Raw genomic sequence first — 27,306 nt, 5'->3', positions numbered from 1 at the left:
ATCCCAGTGCATCCTGCAAAAGCTCTCACACAATGCCTCTGCGTTTTCTCTCCTGTTCAGTTGCGACAGGTGACCCTGTGGCCTCAGTCTAACAGCTTACCTATTGTTGGTCTCTCCAATGATCCAGCGAACTGGACGTTCATCTTTCTATGTCCAAAGGATTTTGCGATCACAATAAAAATGTCCAAGACAATCACCTGAGCTGTGCACCATCCAACAGTAAATGACAAGTCCAGATGAAAAAGCAGTAAGTCCAGCTCTATATCGAACAGCTCAGTGATGGGATAGTCCTGCAGTACCTGATGTGCATAAAATCCAGCAACTTGTGGTTGTAAAACAGATAAAGGATGAACAAATACACATTTAATTGGACCTGGTGTGACTTGAGCCTGCCACCATCTTTCCAGAAGTTAAGTTTTCCTTCAATATTTAACCTTTCACCCGTAACCCATGACCTCTGGTTCTAGTCTCACACATTAGTGGAAAAAGCCTGCTTGTACTTCACCTATCTATACCCCTCATAATTTTGTATACCTGTATCAAATCTCCCCCTCATTCACCTATGCTACAGGAAATTAAGTCCTAACCTATTCAACCTTTCCCATAACTCAGGCCCTCAAGTCAACACCATACAGGGAAATAGGGATCCTCACCCTGCTCTACAAGGTGGATAACCTACAGCTGGCACCTCCAGGCAGTGCAGCGACACCACCTAAACTGATCGTGCAAACCTATTGGAGAGGTGGGTGAACCAAGGACAAGATATGAGCATTGTATCCCATCAGCCCTAAAGAGGCAGGCCACATCACTCACATACGCAGCACTGCATTCCTGAAGCACACACAACTCCAGATCCATCATGGCAAGGCCTTTTCTCCTTGGAGCGATGGAGGATGAGAGGTGACCTGATAGAGGTGTATAAGATGATGAGAGGCATTGATCGTGTAGTCAGAGGCTTTTTCCCAGGGCTGAAATGGCTAACACAAGGGGGCAGAGTTTTAGAGTGCTTGGAAGTAGGTACAGAGGAGATGTCAGGGGTTAAGTTTTTTTTATACAGAGAGTGGTGAGTGCATGGAATGGGCTGCCAGCAATAGTGGTGGAGGCGGATACGATAGGGTCTTTTAAGAGACTCCTGGATAGGTACATGGAGCTTAGAAAAATAGAGGGCTATGGATAACCCTAGGTAATTTGTAAAGTAAGTACATGTCCAGCACAGCTTTGTGGGCTGAAGAGCCTGTATTGTTCTGCAGTTTTTCTATGTTTCTCAGGATTTCCAAGTAGGCCAAAGCAGCTCATTTTTAGAGGGAGACCTGTGTGAAGGAACTTCCCTGCTTGCCAAACTACTCTAACCTTTTTTCTACCAATGGGATGATCTCTCTGCAACCAGCTTGATTATGAGGGGGCCATAATGTTAAGGTGATTGGAGAAAAGTATAGGGGGATATCAGAGGTGGTTTTCTTTACACTGTGAGTGGTGGGTGTGTGGAACTCACCACCAGGCCAGGTAATAGAGGCAGATACATTTGGGACATTCAAGATAGACACCTCCATCAGTAATTGCAGAACTCTGAACAGAAAGGGTTTGTGGAGGAGTCTATTCAGCCCATCTGCTCCATGGCTCCCCCCCCCCCATCATCACTATAACACTATAACTTCTCTCTCTCACTCACACACTAAGGGAAATTTGCACTAGCCAATTAATCAACTAACCTGCACATCTTACGGACGTGAGGAAACTGGAGCAGCAGGGAAACCCATGCGGTCACAGGGAGATTGTGTAAACTTCCCCACAGACAGCAGCTGGGGTCTACATCCAACCAGGGTCACTGGAGTTGAGTAGCTGAAACTCTAGATACTATGATATTCAAAGGTAAGATCAGGGCCTCCTAGTGAACTCTGTCAACTCCATTAATCCACTCGGCCCAGACAATTCGTTAACCGACCCAACCCCGACAACTTGATAACCAACTCAGCTGGGAGGATTTGTTAATTGACCTTCCCAGACATTCAATAAGAGTCAAGAATCTGAACAATGCAATGGCTGCTTGAAGAAAATTAACCTGTGTTTATTTTGAAAGTGAACCTTTTGCCCAATAGAAGAATTCAGCGCTGGATGCCGGGATTAACCACCTTAAATGCCTGTTAAATTTGTTGAGGAAGCAGTCATGATGTAATTCATGGTGCAGCAGACTGGATGGACCAAATGGTGCCATTCCGCTCCTACATCTTATGGTCTCAGTCTGCAGAAGGACTCAGACAGATTGGGAGAATAGGCAAAGAAGTGGCAGATGCAACATAGTGTCAGTAACTGTTTGGTCATGCACTTTGCTAGAATGAATAAAGGCGTAGACTACTTTCTAAGTGGAGAGAAAATTCAAAAATCAGAAGAGTAAAGGGACTTGGGAGTCCTTGTGCAAGGTTGCCTAAAGGTTAACTTGCAGGTTGAGTCAGTGGTGAGGAAGGCAAAAGCAATCTTAGCATTCATTTCGCGAGATCTAGAATTCAAGAGTAAGGGTGTAATACTGAGGCTTTATAAGGCATTAGTCAAACCACACTTGGGGTTTTGTGAGTAGTTTCAGGATCCTTTTCTAAGCAAGGATGTGCTGGCATTGGAGAGGGTCCAGAGGAAGCTTATGAGAATGATCCCAGGATTGAAAGATATGAGCATTTGATAGCTCTGGACCTGCACTCGCTGGAGTTTAAGAATGAGGGGGATCTCATTGAAACCTATCGAATATTGGAAGGTCTAGACAGAGTGAATGTGGAGAGGATGTTTCCTATAGTAGGGTAGTTTAGGACCAGCAGGACAGCCTTCGAATACTAGGACATCCCTTTAGAACCGGGATGAGGGGGTACTTCCTTAGTAAGTGGGTGGTGAATCTGCAGATTTCACTGCCACAGAATGCTGTGGAGGCCATTAAGTATATTTAAAGTGGAGATTGACCAGTTCTTGATTAATCAGGGTATCAAAAGTTATGAGGAGAAGGATGTTGAGAGGGATAATAAATCAGCCACGATGGAATGACAGACCAAACTCAATGGGCGGAATAGCTTAATTCTGCTGCTATGACTAATGGCTTGGAGAGTCAGAAATTTGAAATCATTGCCCACATGAGCTAGAAAAGGTTTTATTGCTAGGAATCACCTTCCCCCCCATCACCTAATGTACAACACACTGAGATCCGAGAAAAGTGGAAATAATGCAGCAGTTTCATTAATAGATGTTTGATTAGCAGCACAATTTCAATATATCATGAATATAAACACACACAACCCATTCAGAAAATCAATTTAATTGTATCGAAGCTAACAGCAAAAAAAATTCAGTCAACAGTACAAGAATTTTATAGAATCGTGTGGTGCTGTGAGATCCTGCCAAAATATAAGAGCTATTTATTTACAGGTAGAGCTGAGGGGATGGATGGCTTCAGCAGTATAAAAAGAAGCTTTTTAGAAAAGGATTCCCGTGTGTGTGCATCTGTGTGATTGTGTGCATGGGTGTGCATGAATGTGAGTGCATGTTCATATGTGAGTGGGTGTGTACATGTGAGTGTGTGTGCACGAATGTGTGCACTGACAAAGGATCTCCACAAGCACAGGCACTCGCTATAGACACAGCAGCGGGTTCCCAGGTTAATATGAGCCCTGCTAGCTTAACGGTCCACAAGTGTGAATGAGTTCACAGCCAGACTCAAAGCACAGGCTGCTCACAGTTCCATGCTCAGTGCTGGTGTGAAATGATTGGTCTTTGTACCAAATGTAACGGATATGAGGTTGAAACTCCATTTCACAGTAAAGTGGAAGGGACGGCCTCTGCGAGCACACAGGAATTGTAACCAAAGTAGAGTGTGACTGAAGCCCATCTTCAGCCACTGATGTGAACACTGCCCAGAACTACAGGGTCATTATCCCCTGGTTATTCCCAAATCCTCCTGATACTTCCTGTGTTCAATCCCAGCCTTCACCTCAGCAACTGGAAACTATGATTGTGCCTGCACAGGTAACTCCTACAGTCTGTCCGTCAATGGGCAAGCACTCCACACCATGGTAGGGAGAGGGGACACGAGCTGCCTGGAACCTTTACACATTATTAAAGACAATCCTGTAATATACAGGAATGCGCGAAGCTACGACCACTTTAAAAAGAGCTTGACTATGTACACCACTGTACGTAGGCAAGAGCTACTCAGGCATTAGAGGCAAGTCATTATTGAGGCCCCTGCTGGATAACGCTTCTGCACTGCATCAACGTAAACTGATTGTGGGGAGAGGAGGGGACGTGACAACAGGATGTGACCTAACACAGGAAAACATAAATAAACCAGCCAGAGCCTGGAATCTGCGATATCCCTGGATTTGTGAGTGCACAGCTTAACACCCAGTAACTTGTGCAGGAGAAGGTATCGGCGGGTGCAGTCCCACTGCAACACCTTGAAGGAGTCCTTCAACTTCAGGAACTCTGAGAGTGAGTTACAGTCCTAACCTGATGGCACGGGAGGCTATTTCTCAGCAGCTTGGGACATTTTGCAGGCATTGTCAGGCGCAGGCTGGTAACCAATCCGAATACTGGAGATGGAGCTCCCCAGACCTGTGCAATTCCTTGTCAGATTTCAACTCTTCAGTCACCTGCCCATCCACAGAAATTCACAGTCAGTGAACCAAGGCTCCTCCATGACTTAGCAGCCAGCTCTGCACTGCATTGCTGTTTGCTTGAGCCTGTGTTGAGATGCAGGCAGGCAGGCAGTTTTAATGACTGCTCTCATCCCATGCTGACTCGTTCAATTGCTTCAGCACTTTGCGGATCATTTTTTCCAATTCTTTCCGGGATTTCTGTTCCTCCTCTAGACATTGCTTCATCCGTTTATTTTCCTGGGGAAAGGATAATACAAATGCAGTTATTACAATGTGTCCAGACCGGGAAAGCCAAGCGAACGACTGTAAACCATCTGCAGAATCCAGGGACCGACCTGCTTCAGCTCCTGAACTTCATCCTTCAACGCGTAAACCGTGTCCACGAGACTCCTGCAGCAACGAAGGCACTTATCAGAGATGTGGAGCAGTACAGCACGGCAACAGGCCTTTGGCCCATCATTTTTGTGCTGGCCTCCATGAATCCTTACCCCACTATCCTCAGGTGATTACTGCTCCTGCCTTATTCACTTGGGTAAGATATGAACACTGAATTTTCCACTCTTTCACACTGCCCCCAGTCCACCCGGGTTCTGTCACTTCATCCCCTCTCCCCATTGGTACCATCACTCACAGGGTTCCATCTGCCCACAACCCATTGAGCTATCTCAGGGGGATAAGGAAAGGGTGAGGGGTGAGGGAGGGTGAGGGGGGGAGGGGGGCAAGGGGGAAGTGGGGAGGGGGTGGGGAGGGGGATAGGGGAGAGGTGGGAGGGGGAGAGAGGAGAGAGTGTGGAGAGACGTTGGAGGGATGGTCGAGGAGAGAGGGGTGGAGGGGAGGTGGAAAGAGAGGGGGGAGAGAGAGGGGAAGGGAGAAGGGGAAAGTGGGGAGAGGGGTGGAGGGTGGAGGGGGAGAGGGCACATCCTCTTCCTCGATTTGCTCTTTACTCACAGCCTGACTGCTCTGACTCTCTGAGTACTTGCTAATATCTCCACACTTAGTTCTTGCTCCTTGAATAATCCTGAAGGTAACTACAGCACCAGTAACAACATCTGTCCATGATTAGCCCCCAGGCTGTTTATCAATAAATAATGCCTCCCCAGACACTGCATCCGGTCACTGCTGCCCTGACAACTCTGCTGTGACCCTTCCCCCTCCAAATCTCACCTACTTCTGTGACAATGGGAAAAGCAGCTCCCTGTTCTCAGGGTGATAGTACAGCTGATAAAGAAACCACTTACTTCTCTTCGATTACAGTTTGTCCATTACTCTTTGTCTCTTCCACGATGATCTTCTCCTCCTCTGGGAGCAGAACCTGTGGCGCTGAGTCTTTCCGACAGACTGTAAGAGCAGGGTCGAAGGTTAACATTGTCTCGGTCTCAATCAGAAAGAGACTGCATCATTTTCATCTGGCCAGGTCAGTCCTCTCCCCTGGGGTGACCCTCAGTGGGGGAGCTGCAATGGTGGGGGGTCTTTGACAAAGGATACCGCTATCCTGCAAAAGCAGGATCCATCATCAAGACCTCCACCACCCAGGCCAGGATCTCTTCTCGCTGCTGCCATCAGGCAGGAGGTACAGGAGCACAGGATTCACACCACCAAGTTCGGAAACCCCACAACCATCAGGCCCTTGTATCAGAGGGGATAACTTCACTTGCTCCAACACTGAACTGTCTCCACAACCTACGGACTCATTTTCAAGGACTCTTTGCATCGATGCTGCTATAAAGAAGGCAAGACAGTGGCTATATTTCATCAGGAGTTTGAGGAGATTTGGTTTGTCACCTAAAACACTCAAAAACTTCTACAAATGTCCCGTGGAGAGCATTCTGACAGGCTGCACCACTGTCTGATATGGAGTGGGGTGGCGGGGCACTACTGTACAGGATTGAAGTAAACTGCAAAGATTTGTAAACTCAGCCAGCTCCATTACGAGCAGCATCGAGGACATCTTCAAAGAGTGATCCCTCAAAAAGGTAACTCCCCCATCATTAAGGACCTCCAGCACCCAGGGCATGCCCTCTTCTCATTGCTACAGTCAGGTAGGAGGTACAGAAAGAAGCCTGAAGGCACACACTCAGTGATTCATGAACGGCTTCTTCCCCTCTGCCATCTGATTCCTAAATGGACATTGAACCCGTGAACACTATATCAGTACTTCTCTTTTAAGTTTCTGACTTTGCACTACTTAACTATTTAATACATATATATACTTACCATAATTCAGTTTTTTATATTTATCACATATTACATTGTACTGCTGTTGCAAAGTTAACAAATTCACAGCATATGCCCGTGATATTAAACCTGATTCTGATGCATCCATGTTCTCAAAATTTACGGCTTATCAATTTATGATTACTTGTTTTCTTTCTTCCTTTCTGTACTTGTACATTGGTCGTTTGTCCACCCTGTTGGGTGCAGTCTTTTATTGGTTCTGTTGTGTTCATTGTATTTACTGTGATTGCTGCAAGAAAGTGAATCTCAGGCTTTATATATGGGGCATATATGTACTTTGATAATAAATTCACTTGAAACATTGAACTGAAGACTGGCTGAGTGCCCGTGAGCAGGACTGGAAGGATCCTGCTAGGAATGCTGACATTGACTGACTGCCGACAATTCAATAGCAACTAATTCTACTGCACTTTCAGCTCGTGCATTCCAGATTACAACACCGTCACCCGTGTGCTACTCTTGTCATGTTGGGCAAGACTGCTGGGCTGCTCATCGCTCTCACTGTTTCCGTATCGAGTTTTAGAGATCCCTCTGCTGCTGCTCCTTGGTAACAAAACATGAAACCACAGTTGTGTTGGATTCATCTTTATACATCTCATCATGGCTGTCCAAACACTACATCATCAGAACCACGTATATTATCACACCCACATAGCATGCAATTTGTCATTTTGTGGCAGCAGTTAATGCAAGACATAAAAATCACTACAAATTACAATTTTGTATATAATAAATTGTTTTACATAAATTGAGTTAAGTAAATTATGTATACATTAGCCATCTGTGCACACTTTCCAGCTTGTTGATATATTTCCTGTCGGTACGGCACCAGAACTGCACAAGTTCACTGCTGGGACCCTTACTGTTCTCAACATACACAAGTGAGTTGAATATCAGTCATAGAAAGAAAACCACAACACAGAAACAGGCCCTTTGGTCCATCTATTAGCCTGCTTAGTTCCATCAACCTACACCTGGACCATAGCCTTCCAAACCTTTCCTATCCATGTACTGATCCAAATTTCTCTTCAATGTTGAAATTGAGGCCACATCCAACAATTCCGCTGGCAGCTTGTTCCATAGTTTTATCACCCTCTGAGTGAAGAAATTCCATGCTCGTGTTCCCCATAAACATTTCACCTTTTACCCTTAACCCATTACCTCTAGTTCAAGATTTATCCACCCTCAGTAGAAAAGCCTGCTTGCATTTACCCTATCTATACCCCACATAATTCTGTTTAGCTCTATCAAATCTCCCCTTAATCTTCCATGCTCTAGGGAATGAAGCCCTAATCTATTCAACCTTTCCCTGTACCTCAGGTCCTCAATCCTGGAAACATCCCTGTAAATTTTCTCTGCACTCTGTCAATCTTATTGATAGCTTTCCAGTGAGTAGGTGACCAAAACTGCACACAATACTTCAAATTGGGCCTCACCAGCATCTTATACAATTTCAATGTAACATCCCAATTCCTGTACTCAATACTTTGATTTATGATGGGCAATGTACCAAAAGGTTCTCTTTACAATTCTATCTGTGCCACCACTTTCAAGGAATTACGGATCTGCGTTCCCAGATCCCTCTGTTCTTCTGCATTCCTCAGTACTCCACCACTCACCGTCCTACGCTGGTTTGTCCTCCCAAAGTGCTACACCTCTGTATTAAAATTCTATTTGCCATTTTTCCATCGGATGCACATCCCGTTACAAGCTCTGATAGATTTCCATGCCATGGAAGCAGATGGCGCCAGCAAATAACTTGACCGAATGTGACATCCTTCAGACTACATGAAATGACTTCTTTCACTTCACTTACTTCACCTTTTTCTTTCAAATGTGGTTCTGCTACTGTTGGAGCATGTGATCGGCATTTTGGGGTGTGTTTCTGGGCTGACTGAATGATCTGGTGCTCTGCTGTCTCCGAGGGAGTTTGGCAAGGTTTTGAGCTAAGTGTGAAGCCTGGAGACGGGGCGGGAGTCCATTTCTCACCTATCCCACCAATCAAAGCATTGATGTAGATTGAAATTCACAAGGATGAGAGCAGAAGGTGGGGGAGGGGGGTCGGGAGCTTAGCACCCTCTACGGACATGTGAACATTTTCTTTCTCCCTCCTGTTCGCTGCTCTTGGAGGAAGGTCTTCCTTAATCTTGCATCAGTTATTCTGGGAAACACCATTCTCAAATGTCAAAATCCTTCATGGAAATTTTTGTGTCCAATGACAGCAGATTCCATCCTTGTAGTCTTGAACCAATAATTCTACTTTTGCCTTTGACCAAACCCAAGTCTCTGACTAGGAAGGTCCCAATGCATGAACGGTGTCTCTCTCTCTCGCACTGCTCCCAGGGGAAGGTGCCTACGTACAAACAATCTCGCTCTCTCTCTCTCGCTGCTCCAGGGGAAGGTGCCGATCTACTGTTGGTTTCTCTCCCTCTTGCTTGATGCTGCCCGAAGATGGTGGAAGTCTGTGGGTCTTGGGCAAGGTTTAATTGACACAGTTTGTGGACTGGATTCTGTAGTTTGCGTTATGATGTCTTTCTGGACATCACTTCTTTTCTTGTTGTTTTGTGTGACGTATATTGGGACGGACTAGCTCTGTGGGCTGCAGATCACGAGAAACGGCGCTGGATTGAACTGAACTGAATATACTTGGACTCTTTTGATGTCTCTTTGATTTGGTGTTTTGTATTCTGTGTTTCCCACTTTTTTTTGTCCTTTGTGCAATTTTTTTTTTGTGTGCTGGGTGTTCGACGTTTTCTCTCAATGGGTTCCACGGTTGTTCTTTCTTTCGTGGCTGTCTGCGGGAAGACGAACCTCAGGGTTGCAAACATACTTTGATAACACAGGACAGCAAATTTTTTCAAAAGTGTTGCTTCCTCAGAATTTTTCTGTCTTGGATAGACTGCTTGAAGCTGAATACAAATATAATTTCAGGCTACTTAGATCATGTAGGAATTTGTAGAAAGAAGAAATTAACTTTTATTGAATATAATGCATTTAATTGCATAATAGTGTTGATACTTTGCAATAGTTCAACTAAGGTAAAAATGTTTTGTTGATGATTTGTGTTTGTACTCAGTGTCTGAGGCTTCTCGCTTAAGCATCCAACAATAATCAGCCAGCATTTACCCTGATACTATTTCTCCATGAACTTTCACCATGCTCGCCACTAATAGTGGCAAGATTTACAGGGAAGAATTCTAAATGGGAATTCAGAAAATGAACCTTTAGTGACGTATTGCTCATCATGGCTTTGTATGCTTAAAGCATCTTGTTAACCAGCTGCATGTAGTCTGGTGCTTTGTAGTTGCCAAGAAAATTTTCATCAACATCCTTGAACGCCTTCCACACGATTTTCTCTGGTACAATTAGAAACTCTTTCAATTGCTGGTCACTGATGATGTTTGATTTGTGGACCAACAAAAATGCCTTTGTTAATCTTGGCATCAGTTATTCTGGGAAACAACCATTCTCAAATATCAAAATCCTCCTCAGAAATTTTGTGCCTAATGACAGCAGATTCTATCCTTGCAGTCTTGAACCCAGAAATTCTGCTTTTGCCTTGGACAAAACCCAAGTCTCTGACCAGGTAATTTAACTCAGGTTGAGTTATCAGATCAGGCTCACTTAATATAAAGGGTTCAAAATCTGTAGCAGTATCAGTGTCCTTTCCATTCCTGCTTCATGTATCATGTCATCTTCATCTGCCTCCACTAGACTCCACGTCTCTGGTGGCTTCGGTATCATCATGTGGCACAGGTCTCATGGCTGAAGCGAGATTGGGGTAGTCAATGGATTTCTTGTTTTTAGCAGAGGAACCACACACTGGTCAGACAGAAGTAGCGGTCTGTCACATGATCCTTCTGTTCTCGCCATATCGGGACAGTGAACAGCACTGACTTCCAAGTGCCTCTGAGACAAGCTCTAAGTTCAACAGCGTATGTTGCACAACAAACGTGAGAAGCTCAGGTTTCGACTTGGTCATCAATTTTACACCCAAAGTGTATACTCCTCAAAAATATAATAAAGTATCGCGACTGTTGCAACATTGGTGAGACATTTTGCTAACACAAATACTCCTGAAAATGCAATTTCAATTATTTGGAGCAACTGGTAAAAGGTAATTTCCCTTCCAGCTCTATCTACCTACCATGCACACACTGCACCTCCCTCACCTAGTTCCACGTTCCCTTGACCTCTCCATGAACAGCTCCATTTCTTGCTTAAGATTCGAGCACTTACAGCTTTTGCCTCACCACTTATCCACTCCAACCTCCACCTCCACCCTCCCCTCCCTGAACCAGGCTCTGTGATCTGCACCCGCCTACCTCAATTTTCTCATGCTACCCCTCCAGCGTCCTCCCCCTCCAGCTTGCTCTCCCCTCCAGCCTCCTCCCCCCTCCGGCCTCCTCCCCCACCCTCCGGCCTCCTCCCCTCCAGCGCCCTCCCCCCTCCAGCGTCCTCCCCCCTGCAGTTTGCTCTGTCCACCACCCTTCACCAGCCCCCCAACAACCGAGTGCAGTGAGCTTGAGCACAAATGAGAGTGGCTGAAATCAGTCCTTCAGGGGCTGGCAGGTACAGAATGAGCAACCTGGGTTAATTCTGATTGCCAGAAAGATTGTGCCTCTGGAGTAAAATGTTCAGCTGAGACCACTTAGATAGAAGAATCTGAGCAAAGGTTGCTTCTTCTATAACCCGACAGGATTTGTAACTGAATCCTGGTTATTGTGGCTCATATGCAATCACTATAAAAATTGAGAAGTAGTGCATTCTCTGCTCAAACCTAGTGAAAGATCACTGAGCAGCAGTGGTCAGTGTCCGTCTGCAGCCGTCCCCAGCAGTGATTGGATTCCAGTACAAAATGGAAGATGGGTCCTTTAACAGGTGCCCTTCACATAGGAGTGTAAATCCATCGCACTGGCAATCCTAAATGTTAATGTTCGGTGACTGCCCCATCTGGCTAGAAAGATTCTCTCTCTCGAACTGCATTCCAACCACAACACAACCCCCATGGGTACTCTGCCTGTGAAATGTGATCATCACATCACATTCCTCTGTACCACATCCTTATCAGGTAAATCAGCTCTGTGGTGACAGCCGGGTAGTTGTCAAAGATCTTGCTCAGAGGCAAGTTGTGTGTTGAAAGAGCAGCAAAATAAAATGGCGCTGCAGTATGGCGACTCATTGCAAGCTGCTCTCTGCACACCTACTCCTTTCAAATTCAAATTCATTGTCATCTGTCTGTACATATATACAACCAAAAACAAAACAACATTTCTCCAGACCATAGTGCATCAACTAAATATACATCTCACACAGCACAGATAAACAGTGAACAGCTCTCTGTCCTAGTGACAAGACCTCAGTGGGGCAGCATACTGATTAGTTTCACAGCCTGAGCGAAGAAGCTGTTGCCTACTCCTGATGCTCCTGTACCTCCTTCCAATTGATAGTGGGTGAAAGAGATTGTGGGATGGGTGGCAGGGACCGCCAACAATGCTTCAGGCCATTTCTCTATTATATTTCTTCTATTATCATCATTCTACTCTTTAATCTAAATTCTGTGGCTCAATGAATGACTAAGAATGTTTTTTCCTCATTCTGTTACTGGTTTCTCTTGTACACACTCAATGTCTTAATCTCTCATGTTTATGCTTTGCTGCTCCAATGCCAAGTCTCTTCAAAGGATGCTTACTCTGAAGAAGCTTAAATCTTCTCTTCGATGGGAGTTCAGTGAGACCATCTTTCACTGCTCCCTCTTGATCTCCGCTGCACTCTGCTCCCCGAGCCAGGCACCTTCCCCTCACGTGGTCTCACCTATTACCTGCTTCCCGAGCCAGGCACCTTCCCCTCACGTGGTCTCACCTATTACCTGCTCCCCGAGCCAGCCACCTTCCCCCTCAAGTGGTCTCACCTATTACCTGCCAGCTTGTACTCCTCCCACTCCCCCTGCATTCTTATTCTGGCCTTTTCCCACTTCCTTTCCAGTGCCAGCCTGAAACATGGACTGTTTATTCCTCTCCATAGATTCTGCCTGCCTCCTGAGTTCCTCCACCATTGTGTGTGTGAGTTGTTCTGGATTTTCAGCATCTGCAGAATCTCGCGTTCAGGAGAATGGGGTTGAGAGTCATCAGAAATCAGCAATAATGAAATGGTGAGCACACTTTATGGGATGAATGGCCTAATTCTGCACCTATGTCATGTGGTCTTACTCCACTCTAATGCAGTTTTCAGAGAAGAATCACCTGAACAGTGAATGAGTTCAAAGCTCCTCGTACACCATGCATAATTTTACTCTGACTTTATATTTGAAAGATGATTAGAAACTTCAGTCTGATTGAAAGTATAAATGGGAAATTGCCCTGCGGTGGCCATGCCACGAGACCTGCCCCTACCCTTCCTGGCGTTAACATGCTCCGAGAGCAGCCCTATCCAACAGAGATCTGCCCCTGCTCTGCCCTGTGCTGATCATGCATGGCCGTGCCACGGGAGCAACCCTGCCCAGGAGCAACCCACCCCTGCCCTGCCCAGCACTGTCCGTGCCAAAGAGAGTAGCCCTGCGGGCAGCGATCTGCCCCTACCCCGCCCCTGACGCGGCGCTGTCACCTGCCTGAGCTATGAGCCTGTTGAAGGTTCGCACTGGTGCAATAAGCCTCGATGACTTTAAGGATCTGTGCATCTTCCTCCAGGGCTGCTGTACCTGTAAGAAGCAAATAAGATAGTCAGGTTGTGTGTGGGTGTTTGCTGTGAACAACTTGGCTGCCGCATTTCCTGTGGGGTCCACACTTAATGGCACTTCACTGGCTATGAAGTGTTGTCGATGGAAGACGCTATAGACAGGAATCACTTTTCTAAAAGCTTTATTTTAAAAGCTTCAAACACAGCCACTTGCTGTGAAGTTGAGGCTCACTATTTTTACTCTTTTTGCACTATGTAATTTTTTAAAAATGTATGTTTATTGTAACATATTATTTTAGGTATTGCATGGTGCAACTTTTTTTTTTAAAAGAGATATAGAGTAGAACAGGTCCTTGTTATGTTCAGGAAATTGTGTTCAAAAGAAATACATAAAATAGCATTTAAAACTCATTCTTTGATCGAGATTGCTAGCAAATCAGCCAAGAGGTCACTGAACAGGGAGTGAATACTCCGAGCTCACAGGTACCATAGTATCCTCACCTTCTACTACTGAATGCAGCTTTCAACAGCAGGTATTATTCATGACAGAGTACTTGCTGACAGTTTGGAAAAATAATTGGAGTGTGATACCAATGTGAAAGCAAAGCTACTTTCAAACATACCAATGGAGTGAAAAGATTTCACAGTTCAGTACGTAATGTGGTCTGAGTTATATCATCACTACAATCCCAGCTTATTTCTGAACAACTCTGATCTCTCAGCTCAAGAAAATGCAAATGAGCAGCCCACACCTTTAAACAACACCAGGAATCTGTATTTGCAATCAAATAAAAGGAGAATTCCTGCCGACTGCAGAAAGATGCAAGTGTGGGTGTTAGTTAAGGAGGGAAATAGAAGAGACTGCAGACACTCAAACTCTGGAGGGACACATAAACTACCTCTGAATTACTTCCCTCAGATCCCTGCAGTACCTAACAGGAATGTTGGACATGAAATGCTAGATACAGAATCACAGCTCATTCTAACAATCTGTAATCACCAGTTAAAATCTCAACACATTTTGAAAATGAAATGCAGACCTCGGATCCAAAAGCAGTCACTGAAAGATTTACTTCTCACTGAAAGTCTGTGGAAGACTTACTTTTACGCAAAATATATTCATCGTCTGAAGTTTTGCGTTCTGTCTTCCGTTTGCTGAGGAACTTTTTCACTGCCTTGGGGCTCTTGCTGGAGTCCTGCAAGGACAGGAAGCACCCGACTGTCGGTTAACATTATTGGTTTGTAGTGAGACAGCAATTGTTCAGTTTGATAAGAAACCAGAAGCAGACGTGCCAGAGCTTTGCCAGATTGAACACACCTCCTGTGTCTAGTTAGTTGCAACGCTGGAAGACCAACCACGTTTCTGCATCTAGTGTTTCTTCAGTAGAACCGTGTTGGTCTTAACAATGGAAGGTGAATAAGTGCAGTTTACAAACACATTGTAGGAACTTTTTAAATGCATTGAATTAAGCAGGTGAAGGAGGTGGTAAGACAGCAGCTGCACTGTTGCATCGCAAGCATGCACATAACACACAAATAAGAGAAAAGTTACTTGTCTACAGCTTACCTTTAAAATATAAGACATCCTCTACAATGCAACAAATGGAGAAAGAAAGATAAGATGAAAGTGAAAGAAAAATTTGATGATTGATTATATGAAAAGTTCATTCACTACAATAAAAGATTATTAAAATATTATTGATATTAGTGTTAACTGTGCTCTCTGTGCACCATTCACATAACTTCAATTAGTTTTCAAGGTTATTTTACATGCAGGCAAATGCAGGAGTAGTCTCATGCATCATTGAGATAGTTTATGGTTATCCTAATTATCCATTGAAAATAGCACAAAGTTTTTAAACCCGAGGCTGAAGATTAACACGCAAGGGAAGCGAGTTTGTTCTCAGCCAGATATCAGGTTCTTGAGAAATTATTCCCACCATTTGATTTTGGTCGGAGATACAGTGCAGAACAGGCCCTCACGACCCACCAAGCTGTGCTGCCCAGCAAACCACCTATTTAACCCTAGCTTAACTACCAGACAATTTATAATGACCAGTCACCCTACTGACCAGAATGTCTTCAGACTGTAGGAGGAAACCGGAGCACTCGGATGAAGCCCATGCCTTCATGGACCTTACAGAGAATGCCAGAATTGAACTCTGCACTCCGGCAGCTGGAACTGTAATGGCATCGTGCTGCCCGATACTGATTCAATTAATTAAAGGTGACCCTTGTGGCACCAATACAAGGAGCAGCACATTACCTTCTACCTTCTTGGAAGTAAGTGACAGTTAAAATGGTGTGCTTGGGCACAGAGCACGTACCTCCTTGCAGCCTAAGGCAGCTGAAGGTCTGAGTGGAGGTGCAGGTCTCAGGCAGCTCAGGGTCCATGGCCTGGGCATTTTGGGCGGCTCCAGGGGGCCTCTGCTTTGTGTACCACTGCTGTAAGATTGTGGCGGTGAATAAGCCAGGGGTTGATGTGATGGAGTGGCTGGAGGCTGCTTACTCTCCCCGTGCTGCTGAGTTAGAATGAAACAGGAGTCGTCAAGTTCCACTTTATTGCCATACACATGTATACCAGCAAACGAAACAGCCTTCCTCCAGATCAAATCAAATCACAAACAGGTGAAAGTCTGCAGATGCTGGAAGCTCCAGCAACACGCACAAAATGCTGGAGAAACTCAACAGGCCAGGTAGCACCTATGGGAAAAAGTACAGTTGACGTTTCGGGCCAAAACCCTTCGGCAGGACTGGGGAAAAAAAGCTGAGGAGTAGATTTGAAAGGTGGAGGGAGGGGGACTGAGTTCCTCCAGGATTTTGTGAGTGTTCCTCCAGATCAAGGTGCACAACACAGTAGAAATCACTCAAATACATACAAAACGTAAATATTACCACAAGTGTAAAAGAGAGGTGAGATTGGAAAATGATGCTGGTGAGGTAGTAATGAGAGACAACAAAATGGCGGACGCACTGAATAAGTATTTCGCATCAGCCTTCACTGTGGAAGACACTAGCAGTATTGTGGAAGTTCCAGGTGTCAGGAGTCATGAAGTGTATGAAGTTATCATAACTGGAGAGAAGGTGCTTGGGAAACTGAAAGGTCTGGAGGTAGATAAGTCACTTGAACTGAATGGTATATGGCCCAGAGTTCTGAAAGAGGTGGCTGAAGAGATTGTGGAGGCATTAGTAATGATCTTACAAAAATCACTAGATTCTGAAATGGTTCCGGAAAACTGAAAAATTACAAATGTCATTCCACGCTTCAAGAAGGGAGAGAGGCAGAAGAAAGGAAACTATAGGCCAGTTAGTCTGACCTCAGTGGTTGAGAAGATGTTGGAGTCGATTATCAAGGTTGAGGTCTCAGGGTACTTGGAGGCACATGATAAGAAAGGCCCTTTTTCAAGGGAAAATCTTGTCTGACAAATCTGTTAAAATTCTTTGAAGAAATAATAAGCAGGATAGACAAACGAGAATCGCTCGACGTTGTGTACTTGGATTTTCAAAAGGCATTTGACAAGGTGGCACACATGAGGCTGCTTAACAAGCTACGAGCCCATGGTATTACAGGAAACATTTGAGCATGGATAAAGCAATGACTGATTGGCAGGAGGCAAAGAGTAGAAATAAAGGGAGCCTTTACTGACTGGTCGCTGGTGACTAGGGGTCTGTGTTGGGACCGATTCTTTTATGTTATATGTCAATGATTTGGATGATGGAATCGATGGCTTTGTTGAAAAGTCTACAAACAATATGAAGGTAGGTAGAGGGGCAGATAGTTTTGAGGAAGTATAGAGGCTACAGAAGGACTTAGATTAGGAGAATGGGCAAAGAAATGGAAGATGGAATACAGTGTAGGGAAGTGCATGGTTATGCACTTCAGTAGAAGAGAAGAAAGGGTTGACTATTTTCTAAATGGAGGGAAAATACAAAAAAACAAGGCACAAACTCCCCATACTCCCATCGGGCAGAAGATGCAAAACCTGAAAGCACGTCCCACCAGGCCCAACGACAGCTTCTCCCTGCTGTTATAAACGTATTGAATGGTTCTGTAGTACAAAAAGATGGACTCTTGACCTCAGAATCTACCTTGTTATGATCCTACACCTTATTGTCTACCTGCACTGCACTTTGTTGAACATAGATCAGTACAGCCCATGGTGTTAATCTTCTCCAAGGTCACTCTAACCCTTTCCTCTCACAGAGCCCTCCATTTTTCTATCATCCATGTGCCTCTCTAAGAATCTCTTAAATGTCCCTAAGGTATCTGCCTCCACCACCAACCACCACCCGTTCCATACACCCGCCGCTCTCTGTGTAACAAGACCACCTCTGACATCCCCCCTGTGCTTTCCTCCTTAAAATTCTGCCGTCTCACATTAGCCATCTCCAATCTGAAGAGAAGGCTCTGTATTCAAATCCTCTCAAAATGAATGCTATCATTGCCTTGCAAGTTAACCCTTAGAGAATTCTGCATGAGAACTCCCAGTTCTCTTTGCACCTCCAATTTCTGAATTTGCTTCCCATTTAGAAAATATTCTTTCTACCAAAGTGCATGACCGTACATTTTCCTCTACTGTATTTCACCTGTCACTTTTTTGCCCATTCCCCTAATCTGTTCAAGTCCTTCTGCAGAGTTCCAACCTCAATAATACCTTGCCTATACATATCTTTGGTAAAGGCCTTTAACAAGGCTCTAAAGGCCTTGTTAGAGTGGATGTGGAGCAGCTGTTTACTCTGGTGGGAGACTTTAAGACCAGAGGGGACAGTCTCAGAATAAAGGGAAGTCTTTTTAGGACAGAGATGAAGAGGAATTTCTTTCGGCAGAGAGTTGTGATTGTATGGAATTCTTTGCCACAGGCAGCTGTGGAACCAAGTCCTTGTGTATATTTAAGGCAGAGTTTGATAGATACTTGATTGTTCAGTCCATGAATGGATGCAGGGAGAAGGTAGAAGATTGGGGCTGAGGAGAAAATTGGATTAGCCATGATGAAATGGAGGAACAGACTCAATTCTACTTCTTTATCTTATGGTCTTATGGCAATGCTTGAAGAGTTTCATGGTAATGTAGCTTGTTGACGTCTCTAGGTCACATCACTCAGCTACTGAAGCAGCTTTCCCCTGGCACACATAAAACCGAGGCAGTTGCGCCAACACACACTGGGATCACAGTTTCAAGGAACCATACCTACAGCAAGATGTAATGCTAGTCTTGTCTACCTCCAATTATAATTTCGTCAATAGTCACAATACCGAACAGTGCACTCAGTATTAGAAGTAATGAGTGAATCCTCAGAGAGCTGCTTGCAACAAGCTGCATGCTCTTGCAAGATCTTCAAAAAAAGGGATTTTTGAGATATTTTTATCTTATCTAGACACAAACCACAAATTGAACATAGAAATTAGTCCTTCGCCATGATGCTGTGTCAACCTTTTAACCTACTCCTAGTTCAATCAAACCCTTCCCTCCTACATAGCCCCCCAGTTATTTCTTTATCAATCATGTGTCTATTTAAGTTTCTTAAATGTCCCTAATGTATCTGCCTCTACCCATACGCCCACCATTGACTGTGTAAAAAACAAATCACTGACATACTCCCCATACTTTCTTCCACTCAACTTAAAATTATGCCCACTCATATTCACCACCTTCACCCTGCGAAAAGTCTCTGGTTATCCACGCCACTACACATATTATCACCTTGTACCCCTCTGTCAAATTACAATTAATTATTAATGAATTCTGCAGTAAAAATGCTGTTCTGTTTCTGGATTAGGTAGCTACAGGGAGCTAAGTACCGATTGAGATGATACAGGCAGAGATTTGGTAGCCGAGGTCCCAGGGACGGTGCCTTTGGTGAGCATCAGAAGGCTGTCCACCCACTCCTGCTGCTCCTGGGCACTGCTGCAGGATACCTGGATCCGTTCTATCATACTACCTGTGGGGCAGAGGGCAAGCAGAGTTATAAACATCAGAGATTCTGCAGGTGCCAGAAATCCACAACAACACAAAATGAAGGGTCCCGGCCTGAAACATCAACTGTTTATTCCTATCCATAGATGTTGCTTGACCTGCTGAGTTTCTCCAGAATTTTGTGTCTTTACAAAGTGGCAGTACTAGAGTTATTTTATTTTACTAAAAGACAACTTTAATTTGGAGACTGCCATGAGGGAGGGTCACACTGTGGCAGGGGCGATACTGAGTGAGGGGAGGTACTGAGGGAAGGTCACACTCTGGGGCCAGCTGGTGGCACAGTGGCATCAGCGCCGGACTTCGGAGCGAAGGCTCCCAAGTTCAAATCCAAGTTGGGCCACCCCCCGAGCACGCTTTCCATCCGTGCCGGGTTGAGCGTTCAGCTAGTCACTTGGCCTTGTAAAAAAAACAAGGGTCAAGTCAGGAACGTTCAGATCGTCACCCAGCTAATCCAAAAGGAGCCCAATCCTGACACTATGCCCCAGACAAGAATGGCTGACTGTCTGGAGCGAAACGCTAAAAAACAAACACTGTGGGTGGGGGGGGGGGGTCAGTACTGAGGGAGGGTCACCCTGTGGGAGGGGCAGTCATGCAGGAAACCAGCACTGTTCCAGGAGAATAATCCACCTGGCTCATGGAATGGCTGGGGGTTAGGGGGCGGGTCCACATGAGCCACCTCAGCTCCACTTCCAGAAGGGTGGCCATCTTGTTGGCCCTTTTCTCCCAGCCTAAGGTATTGCACGTGTAGGCCCCTGAGCCCGGCTCAATGCAGTAGCACCTATTAAGAGGTGTCTGCATTGCTGGGTTCCATAGATCATAGCTAGAGCATTATCCTGGGAGGTGATTTCAATTGCACCCTACTTGGGCATCTACCTGAGCTCAACGGAGGAGGCCTGGCCGGCGAACTGAAGAGGTTGGGATCTCTGCCTGGCTGGGATGCTGGTCTGGCTTCCTTCGTGTGACCTTATACTGGGGAAGGCTGTGGGTTATAAGTCAGCTGATGGCCTCCATGATATGCTCTCGGCTGATTACTTTAGTCCTGCCCATTGTATTTGGCTGGAGAGCTTCTGCTGGGCAATAGGAGGCACTGGGTCTCTGCTGCGGTCCTGAGTCTTCAATGGCGGAGGACAGTCAGTCATTGGTGTGTGTGCACACCCAGCTGGCAGTTGTCTGCCTCAGGACCCTGCAGAGATACCTGTACAGTGACCACACTCTGAGATGGCATGGGCTGGCGATGTTCTCCGCCGGGGACACTAGCTGCAGGAGGGCACACAGCTTTCAGTGGACAGTATCAGCCGCACTGCTCTGAGGGAACTGCCTTAGTTTTACCAAGAGCCGTTGAGAGTATGGGGTCTGGGCTCATCCAGACAGGGTGCTCCTGCACCCACAGGGGACAGTGAGAGGGACTGGTCTCCATCCTATCATGGTAGGTGTTTGAGAAAGTGCAGGGGTTTCGGCTGCACCACCACCTGATGGGCTGGAAGTGCTTGTCGGACCCAGGCCTTGAGGTACCTCGCGGGTAAGGGTTCCACAGAATGTGACCATCCCACTGTGCTCTTCTGTGACATTCCAACGAGTTTTTTCTACGGGCTGCTCCTGCACACCTTTCATCTCCTTGCCTTCGTCTGCCGACCAGACTCACCATGGCAGTCTGTTTTACCATCTACCCCAGTGAAAGTTTCTTTATGCTGGGGTCCTTCCCCTGTACATTGGGGACCTGGGGTGGAAGGTGTTGCATAGGACAGTACCGTGCAACAGGTTTTTAAGCAGGTTCTCTGACACCCCGTCCACCTGTCCATTCTGTGGCCGGGAGGAGTCAGTGTACCATGCATATATGGAGTGCGAGAGGTTGCAGCTCCTGTTTCAGTATCCGAAAGGGCTGCTGCACAGGTTGCAGCTGCCCCACTCTCCTCATAAACGGGCACCTAGTTTGTAAAGGGGTGGGTCGTGAGGATGATCTTCTGGTGGGCTTGCTCCTGAGCCCGGCCAAGATGGCCATTTGTGGAAAGTTGAGGGCTCTGCCAGAGCTGACTGCCTGCCCCTCTTCCGAGGATACGTTCGTGCCCGGCTATAGGGTTCATGAGGTCACAATGGGTACAGAGGGAGACTTCTGGGAGTAGTGGCCTCCCCCAACAAATTGACTTTTTAATAGACAGTAATAATCATATTTTAACATGAATTTATTCATTGTCTTGTAAATATCAAATGTTTGACCTTCACTGTGTGAGGAGCCAACTCTGCCTCAGAGGCACAGCATGACACCGTTACGTACTCCCCGCTGACCCATCTCCTACTTGCCCCCACTCCCCCCACCCCCCAGCCAGTAGCAGTGGAAGTTGGAGATGGGTGTGACATGGTGAGTTCAGGGGATGGGTAAGAAGGCAAAGAAAATGAATAAACATCTCGTAGCCTGTCCCCAGAGAAGAATGGGGGCGTTACTGTTGAACCTAAGTTGGAGGACCCTGTGGCATCTGAGGTAGAGCAAGAACCCAGGGAAGTGGTGTAGGAGACTGAGGATGCCTCAGGAGGGGTCAGCATGCCTCAGCATATCTTCAGTCTAAAAGGGATCCTCTGGGCTAGTGAGCAGCTCCATAGCAGAGGGTCTGTGTGAGGAGGCAGACTTGTCTTCGCTTGAAGCTGCATACCCAGAGCGTGTATTCCCTGGGAAGAGGAAAAACCCTGAAGAAAAGGGGTCACGTCACCTGTGGGTAGAGGTTCACCAGGGCAATTAGTTTCCCAGATTGTTGCCTCAATTAAAGCCAAATGCCCTACTGTGGAGCGGCCAGCTCTGGTGCACGAGAGGAACCGGAACACCCTTGCATCGTCATTCCACGTAGATATTCAGAGAGAGAGTGTCCCAACGGGTGGGAAGGGAGAGGACTCTCTTAGTGCTGCTTGCAGGGAGTGTGATGAGGGTGTGGAGGTGAGCACGGCCCAGATGGTCCACGTGCTGCATCTAATCTTCAGGAGAGTTAGCAGGTTGATTGCTCCAAGCTCAGAAAGTACAGTTCTGAGAGGTGGCGGTGAGCAGGGGACCTGCCCTACTCCACGTCTGGGACAGATTCTGGATTCAGGGGTAGCAGGGCCTCCCCCTATCACTTTGTAGGGATGGGGTACTGATTATGGTGGGGCCTCCCACTGGGGCCACTGCGAGGAATGAGGTGGTCAAGTCGGGTGCAGGCGATGACTGCCTGGAGGGCAATGAACTTGGGATATGGTGAGGGGGAAGAGGAGAGCTCTTTCGAAGCTGAGACACCAGACTTCCTCAACCCCAGCACCAAGTCACAAGCCTGTCTCTGTGGAGGAATTTCAGCAGCTCACGAAGGACTAATTGTACCAGGTTAGAGTTAACTTGTACCATAGAAGCAAAATTCAAAAGGGCAAAGAATTCAAGACTGAAGGTACTGTACTTAAATACGTGTAGAATATGTTCAGAATAAGGTGGACAAACTCGTGGAGCAACTAGAGATTGGTCCGTATGACATTGTGGGCATCATTAGTCGTGGCTAAAGGAAGCCCATAGTTGGGAGCTTTACATCAAAGGATATACTTTGTATCGAAAGGACAGGCAGGAAGGCATAGGTGGTGATGTGGCTCTGTTCGTAAAAGATGGAATTACATCCTTAGGAAGTGGTGACATAGGGTCAGAGAATGTTGAATCTTCGTGGGTGGAGTTAAGAAATTGCGAGACTTTAAAAAAACATTATGGGAATCATATATAGGTCTCCAAATAGTATCTAAGATGTGGGGCTGAGATTGCAAATGGAGCTGGAAAAGACAGGTAATGACACATTTGTAATGGAGGGCTTCAATATGCAAGAGAATTGGAAAAGTCAGGTTGGTGTTGGATCGCAAGAGAGGGAATGCCTACGAGATGGCTTTTTAGAACAGCTTATGTTTGAACCTACTCGGGGAAAGGCCATCTACAATTGGGTGTCGTGTAATAACCCAGATCTTATTATAGAGCTTAGTATAAGGGGACCCTTAGGAGACAATGATCATAATATGATTGAATTCATACTGCAATTTGAGAGGGAGAAGCACAAGGCACATGTATCAGTATTGCAATGGAATAAAGGGAATTACAGAGGCATGAGAGAGGAACTTGCCCAAATGGATTGGAGGAGAATACTGGCAGGGGTGATGGCAGAGCAGAGATGGCTGAAGTTTTGGGGAATAGTTCACAAGGTACAGGATAGATACGTCCCTCAGAGGAAGAAGTTCTCAACCGGCAGGGGTAGGCAACTGTGGCTGACAAGGGAAATTAAGGACTGCATAAAAGCCAAGGAAAGGGCAAAAGTGAGTGGGAAGTTGGATGATTGGGAAGCTTTTAAAATCCAACAAAAGGCAACTAAAAAATCTATAAGGGAAAAGATGAATTATGAGGGCAGTTGAGCCAATAATACAAAAGCAGGGTACCAGAAGTTTCTTCAGTTATATGAAGAGTAAAAGGGAGGTGAGAGTTGACACTGGACCACTAGAAAATGATGCTGGTGAGGTAGTAATGGGGAACAAAGAAATGGCAGATGAACTTAATGGGTACTTTGCATCTGTCTTCACTGGCAATGTGCCAGAAGTCCATGAGTGTCAGGGAGCAGGAGTGAGTGCCATTACTATTACAAAGGAAAAAATGCTAGGTGAGCTCAAAGGTCTTAAGAATGATAAGTCACCTGGACCAGATGGACTACATCCCAGTGTCCTGAGAGAGATTGCTGAAGAGATAGCACAAGCACTGGTCATGATCTTTTAAGAGTCACTTAATTCTGGCATTGTCCCAGAAGACTGGAATATTGCAGATGTCATTCCACTCTTTAAGAAGGGAGGAAGGCAAAAGAAAGGAAATTAGAGTCCAGTTAGCCTAACTTCAGTGGTTGGGAAAGTGCTGGAGTCCATTATTAAGGATGAGATTTCAAGGTACTTGCAGACTAATGATAAAATAAGTCAAAAGTCAGCATGGCCTCTATAACGGGAATCTTGCCTGACAAATCTGTTAATAGTTCTTCGAGGAAGTAACAAACAGGGTGGACAAAGGAGAGGCAGTGGATGTCATTTACTTGGATCTTCAGAAGGTGTTTGATCAGGTGCCGCACATGAGGCTGCTGAACAAGATAAAAATCTTGTGGTATTACAGGAAAGATACTGGCATGGATAGTGGAATGGCTGACAAGCAGTCGGCAACAAGTGGAAATAAATTGGTCTTTTCTGGTTGGCTGCTGGTTACAATGGTGTTCCTCAGGGGTCAGTATTGGGACCACTACTTTTCTTTTAAATTCTTTTACGGGATGTGGGCATTGCCAGCTAAGCCTGCATTATTGATTTAGATGATGGAATTCATGGCTTTGTGACAAGTTTACGGATATACCCCAGGCTACTGTGGGAAATGAGGGAGGAGACTGCTGAGCCTCTTGCAATGCGTCATCAATAGGGACGGGAGAAGTACCAGAGATTTGGAGGGTTGCAAATGTTGTTCCCTTGTTCAAGAAAGGAAGTAGAGATAACCCAGGAAATCATAGACCAGTGAGTCTGACTTCAGTGATGGGCAAGTTGTTGGAGAACATCTTGAGAGGCAGGACTTATAAGCATTTGAAGAGACATAATCTGATAAGGGACAGTCAGCATGGCTTTATCAAAGGCAGGTCATGCCTTATGAGCCTGACTGAATTCTTTGCGGATGTAAAAAAACACATTGATGAAGGTAGAGCAGTGGATGTAGTGTATGTAGAGTTCAGTAAGGCGTTTGATTAGGTTCCCCATGCAAGGCTCATTTAGAATGTCATGAGGCATGGGATTCAATGAAACCATGCTTTGTGGATCCAGAATTGGCTTGCCCACAGAAGGCAAAGGGTGGTTGTAGATAGTTAGTATTCTACATGGGGGTCTGTGACCAGTGGTGTTCTGCAGGGATCTGTTCTGGGACCCCTCCTCTTTGAGATTTTTATAAATGACCTTCATAAAGAAGAAGGGTAGGTGAGCAAGTTTGCTGATGACACAAAAGTTGGGGGTTTTGTGGATAGTCTGGAGGGTTGTCAGAGGTTACAGTAGGATATCGATAGGATGCAGGGCTGGCTGAGAAGTGGCATATGGACTTCAACCCAGATAAGTGTGAAGTGATTCATTTTGGTAGGTCTGATTTGAAGACAGAATATAATATAAATGGTAGGAATCTTGGCAGTGTGGAGGACCTGAAAGATCTTGGGGTTCGTGTTGATAGGACACTCAAAGCTGCTGCGTAGGTTGACAGTGTGGTTAAGATGGTGTATGATGTGTTGGCATTCATCAACCGTGGGATTGAGTTCAAGAACTGAGAGGTAATGTTACCGCTATACATGGTCACCAACCCGGTTGCAGAGGATATGAGAATGCTAGCAGGTCTTCTAGGCCGTGTCCTCTGCAAGGGTCAACTGGGAGATGAGCACGGGCCTCCTGGTGGGTCAGTGGCAGGTGGACTCCCTACTAGAGGGGTTGAGGCCATTTGTGTGGAGCACCACGCACCTCTTCTACTTGGAAGTCTACCTGAGCGCAACAGAGGAAGCCTGGCCAGAGAACTGGCGGGAGTTGGAGACGAAGATCTCTGCCCGGCTGGGGCGCTGGTTGGGCCTCCTTCATGCGATCTCATACCATGGGAGGGTTTTAGTGATCAATCAGCTGGTCGCCTCCTGGTGTGGTACCAACTGTCTGCACTGGTCCCTCCTGTGGCATTCGTGTCCAGGACTGCGAAGAGGCTGGTGGACTTCTTCTGGGGAGACAAGAGGCATTGGGTCTCTGCAGAGGTCCTGAATCTTCCGATCACAGAGGGCAGCCAGTCCTTGGTGTGCGTGTGCTCCCAGCAGGCAGCTCTCCGCCTCAGGACCCTGCAGAGATATATGTACTGCGACCAGCCTCCGAGGTGGCACGTGCTGGTGATGCATTTTCTCTGCCGGGGACACTACACTACTTACGGGAGGGCACGCGAATCCCAGCGGACGGCGTCAGCTGTGCCCCTCTGAGGGATCTACCCTGCTTCTGTCGGGAACTGTGGAGGGTTTGAGGTCTGGCCTCATTCGGGCATGGTTCTCCCACGCCGTTGGGGACCGGCGTTCTGTCTGCTGGGGACTCTGGTCCTGATCCTATCACGGTGGGTGTCGGGACGGTGTGGGGAAGCAGAGGGGTTCCAGCTGCACCACCACCCGATGTGTTCGTCGGATCCAGGTGACAGGAGACCACCCGAGAGAGGGTCCCCATAATGACAGCCGTCTCGCAGGGATGGCCACCAGGCCGTTCCGTGGCGCCCCGAAGCATTTCTTGCACGTGCTGCTCTTGCACACCTTTCATTTCCTTGCCCTCGTCTGCCTACCGGACTCACCTTGGGGGTCTGTGTTACCATCCGGCAGCAGAGGAGGTCCACAGTGAAAATCTCTTTATGCAGGGGTGCTTCCCCTGTACACTGGGGGCCTGGGGTGGAAGGTGTTGCATCGGGCAGGCCTGTACAACAGATTCCTGAGCAAGTTCACTGACATCCCGTCCACCTGTCCATTCTGAGGGCTGGAGGAGTCAGTGTACCACATGTGCACAGAATGTGAGAGGTTGCAGCCGCTTTTTGAGTTCCTCAGAGCTGCTGCTGCGCTTTTGGCTGCAGTTCAGTCCCGCGCTCCTCATCTATGGGCACCCAGTTCGGAAGGGTGCGGGACGAGAGGAGGATCTCCTGGTGGGCTTGGTCCTGGGCCTGGCCAAGCCGGCCATCCAAGGGTCTAGGCAGCGGAAGGTGGAGGGCGCTGCCTGGGCTGATTGCCTGCCCCTTTTCTGAGGATACCT

At 46.4% G+C, this 27,306-nt stretch overlaps 1 protein-coding gene across 4 annotated transcripts in view; it reads right to left on the bottom strand.

The window, feature by feature from the left end:
• Positions 1–3,276: 3,276 nt before the first annotated feature.
• The window catches only part of arhgef6 (Rac/Cdc42 guanine nucleotide exchange factor (GEF) 6), a 232,536-nt gene continuing 208,506 nt past the window's right edge, over positions 3,277–27,306 (bottom strand). The window contains exons 15-22 of one of the 4 annotated variants that reach the window (XM_072271069.1): positions 19,341–19,480; positions 15,869–16,063; positions 15,109–15,129; positions 14,644–14,737; positions 13,474–13,563; positions 5,870–5,969; positions 4,967–5,021; positions 3,277–4,868 (exon numbers count right to left, since the gene is read on the bottom strand). In XM_072271069.1, coding sequence (XP_072127170.1) covers positions 4,746–4,868; positions 4,967–5,021; positions 5,870–5,969; positions 13,474–13,563; positions 14,644–14,737; positions 15,109–15,129; positions 15,869–16,063; positions 19,341–19,480 — 818 coding nt within the window. In that variant the 3' untranslated portion in view covers positions 3,277–4,745. The remainder of the gene's footprint in view (positions 4,869–4,966; positions 5,022–5,869; positions 5,970–13,473; positions 13,564–14,643; positions 14,738–15,108; positions 15,130–15,868; positions 16,064–19,340; positions 19,481–27,306) is intronic. The other 3 variants (XM_072271070.1, XM_072271071.1, XM_072271072.1) reach the window with 3 other exon arrangements.

This window comes from Mobula birostris, chromosome 10, assembly GCF_030028105.1.
Source record: "Mobula birostris isolate sMobBir1 chromosome 10, sMobBir1.hap1, whole genome shotgun sequence".
NCBI lineage: Eukaryota > Metazoa > Chordata > Chondrichthyes > Myliobatiformes > Myliobatidae > Mobula > Mobula birostris.
This window is presented reverse-complemented; position numbering and strand designations above follow the sequence as displayed.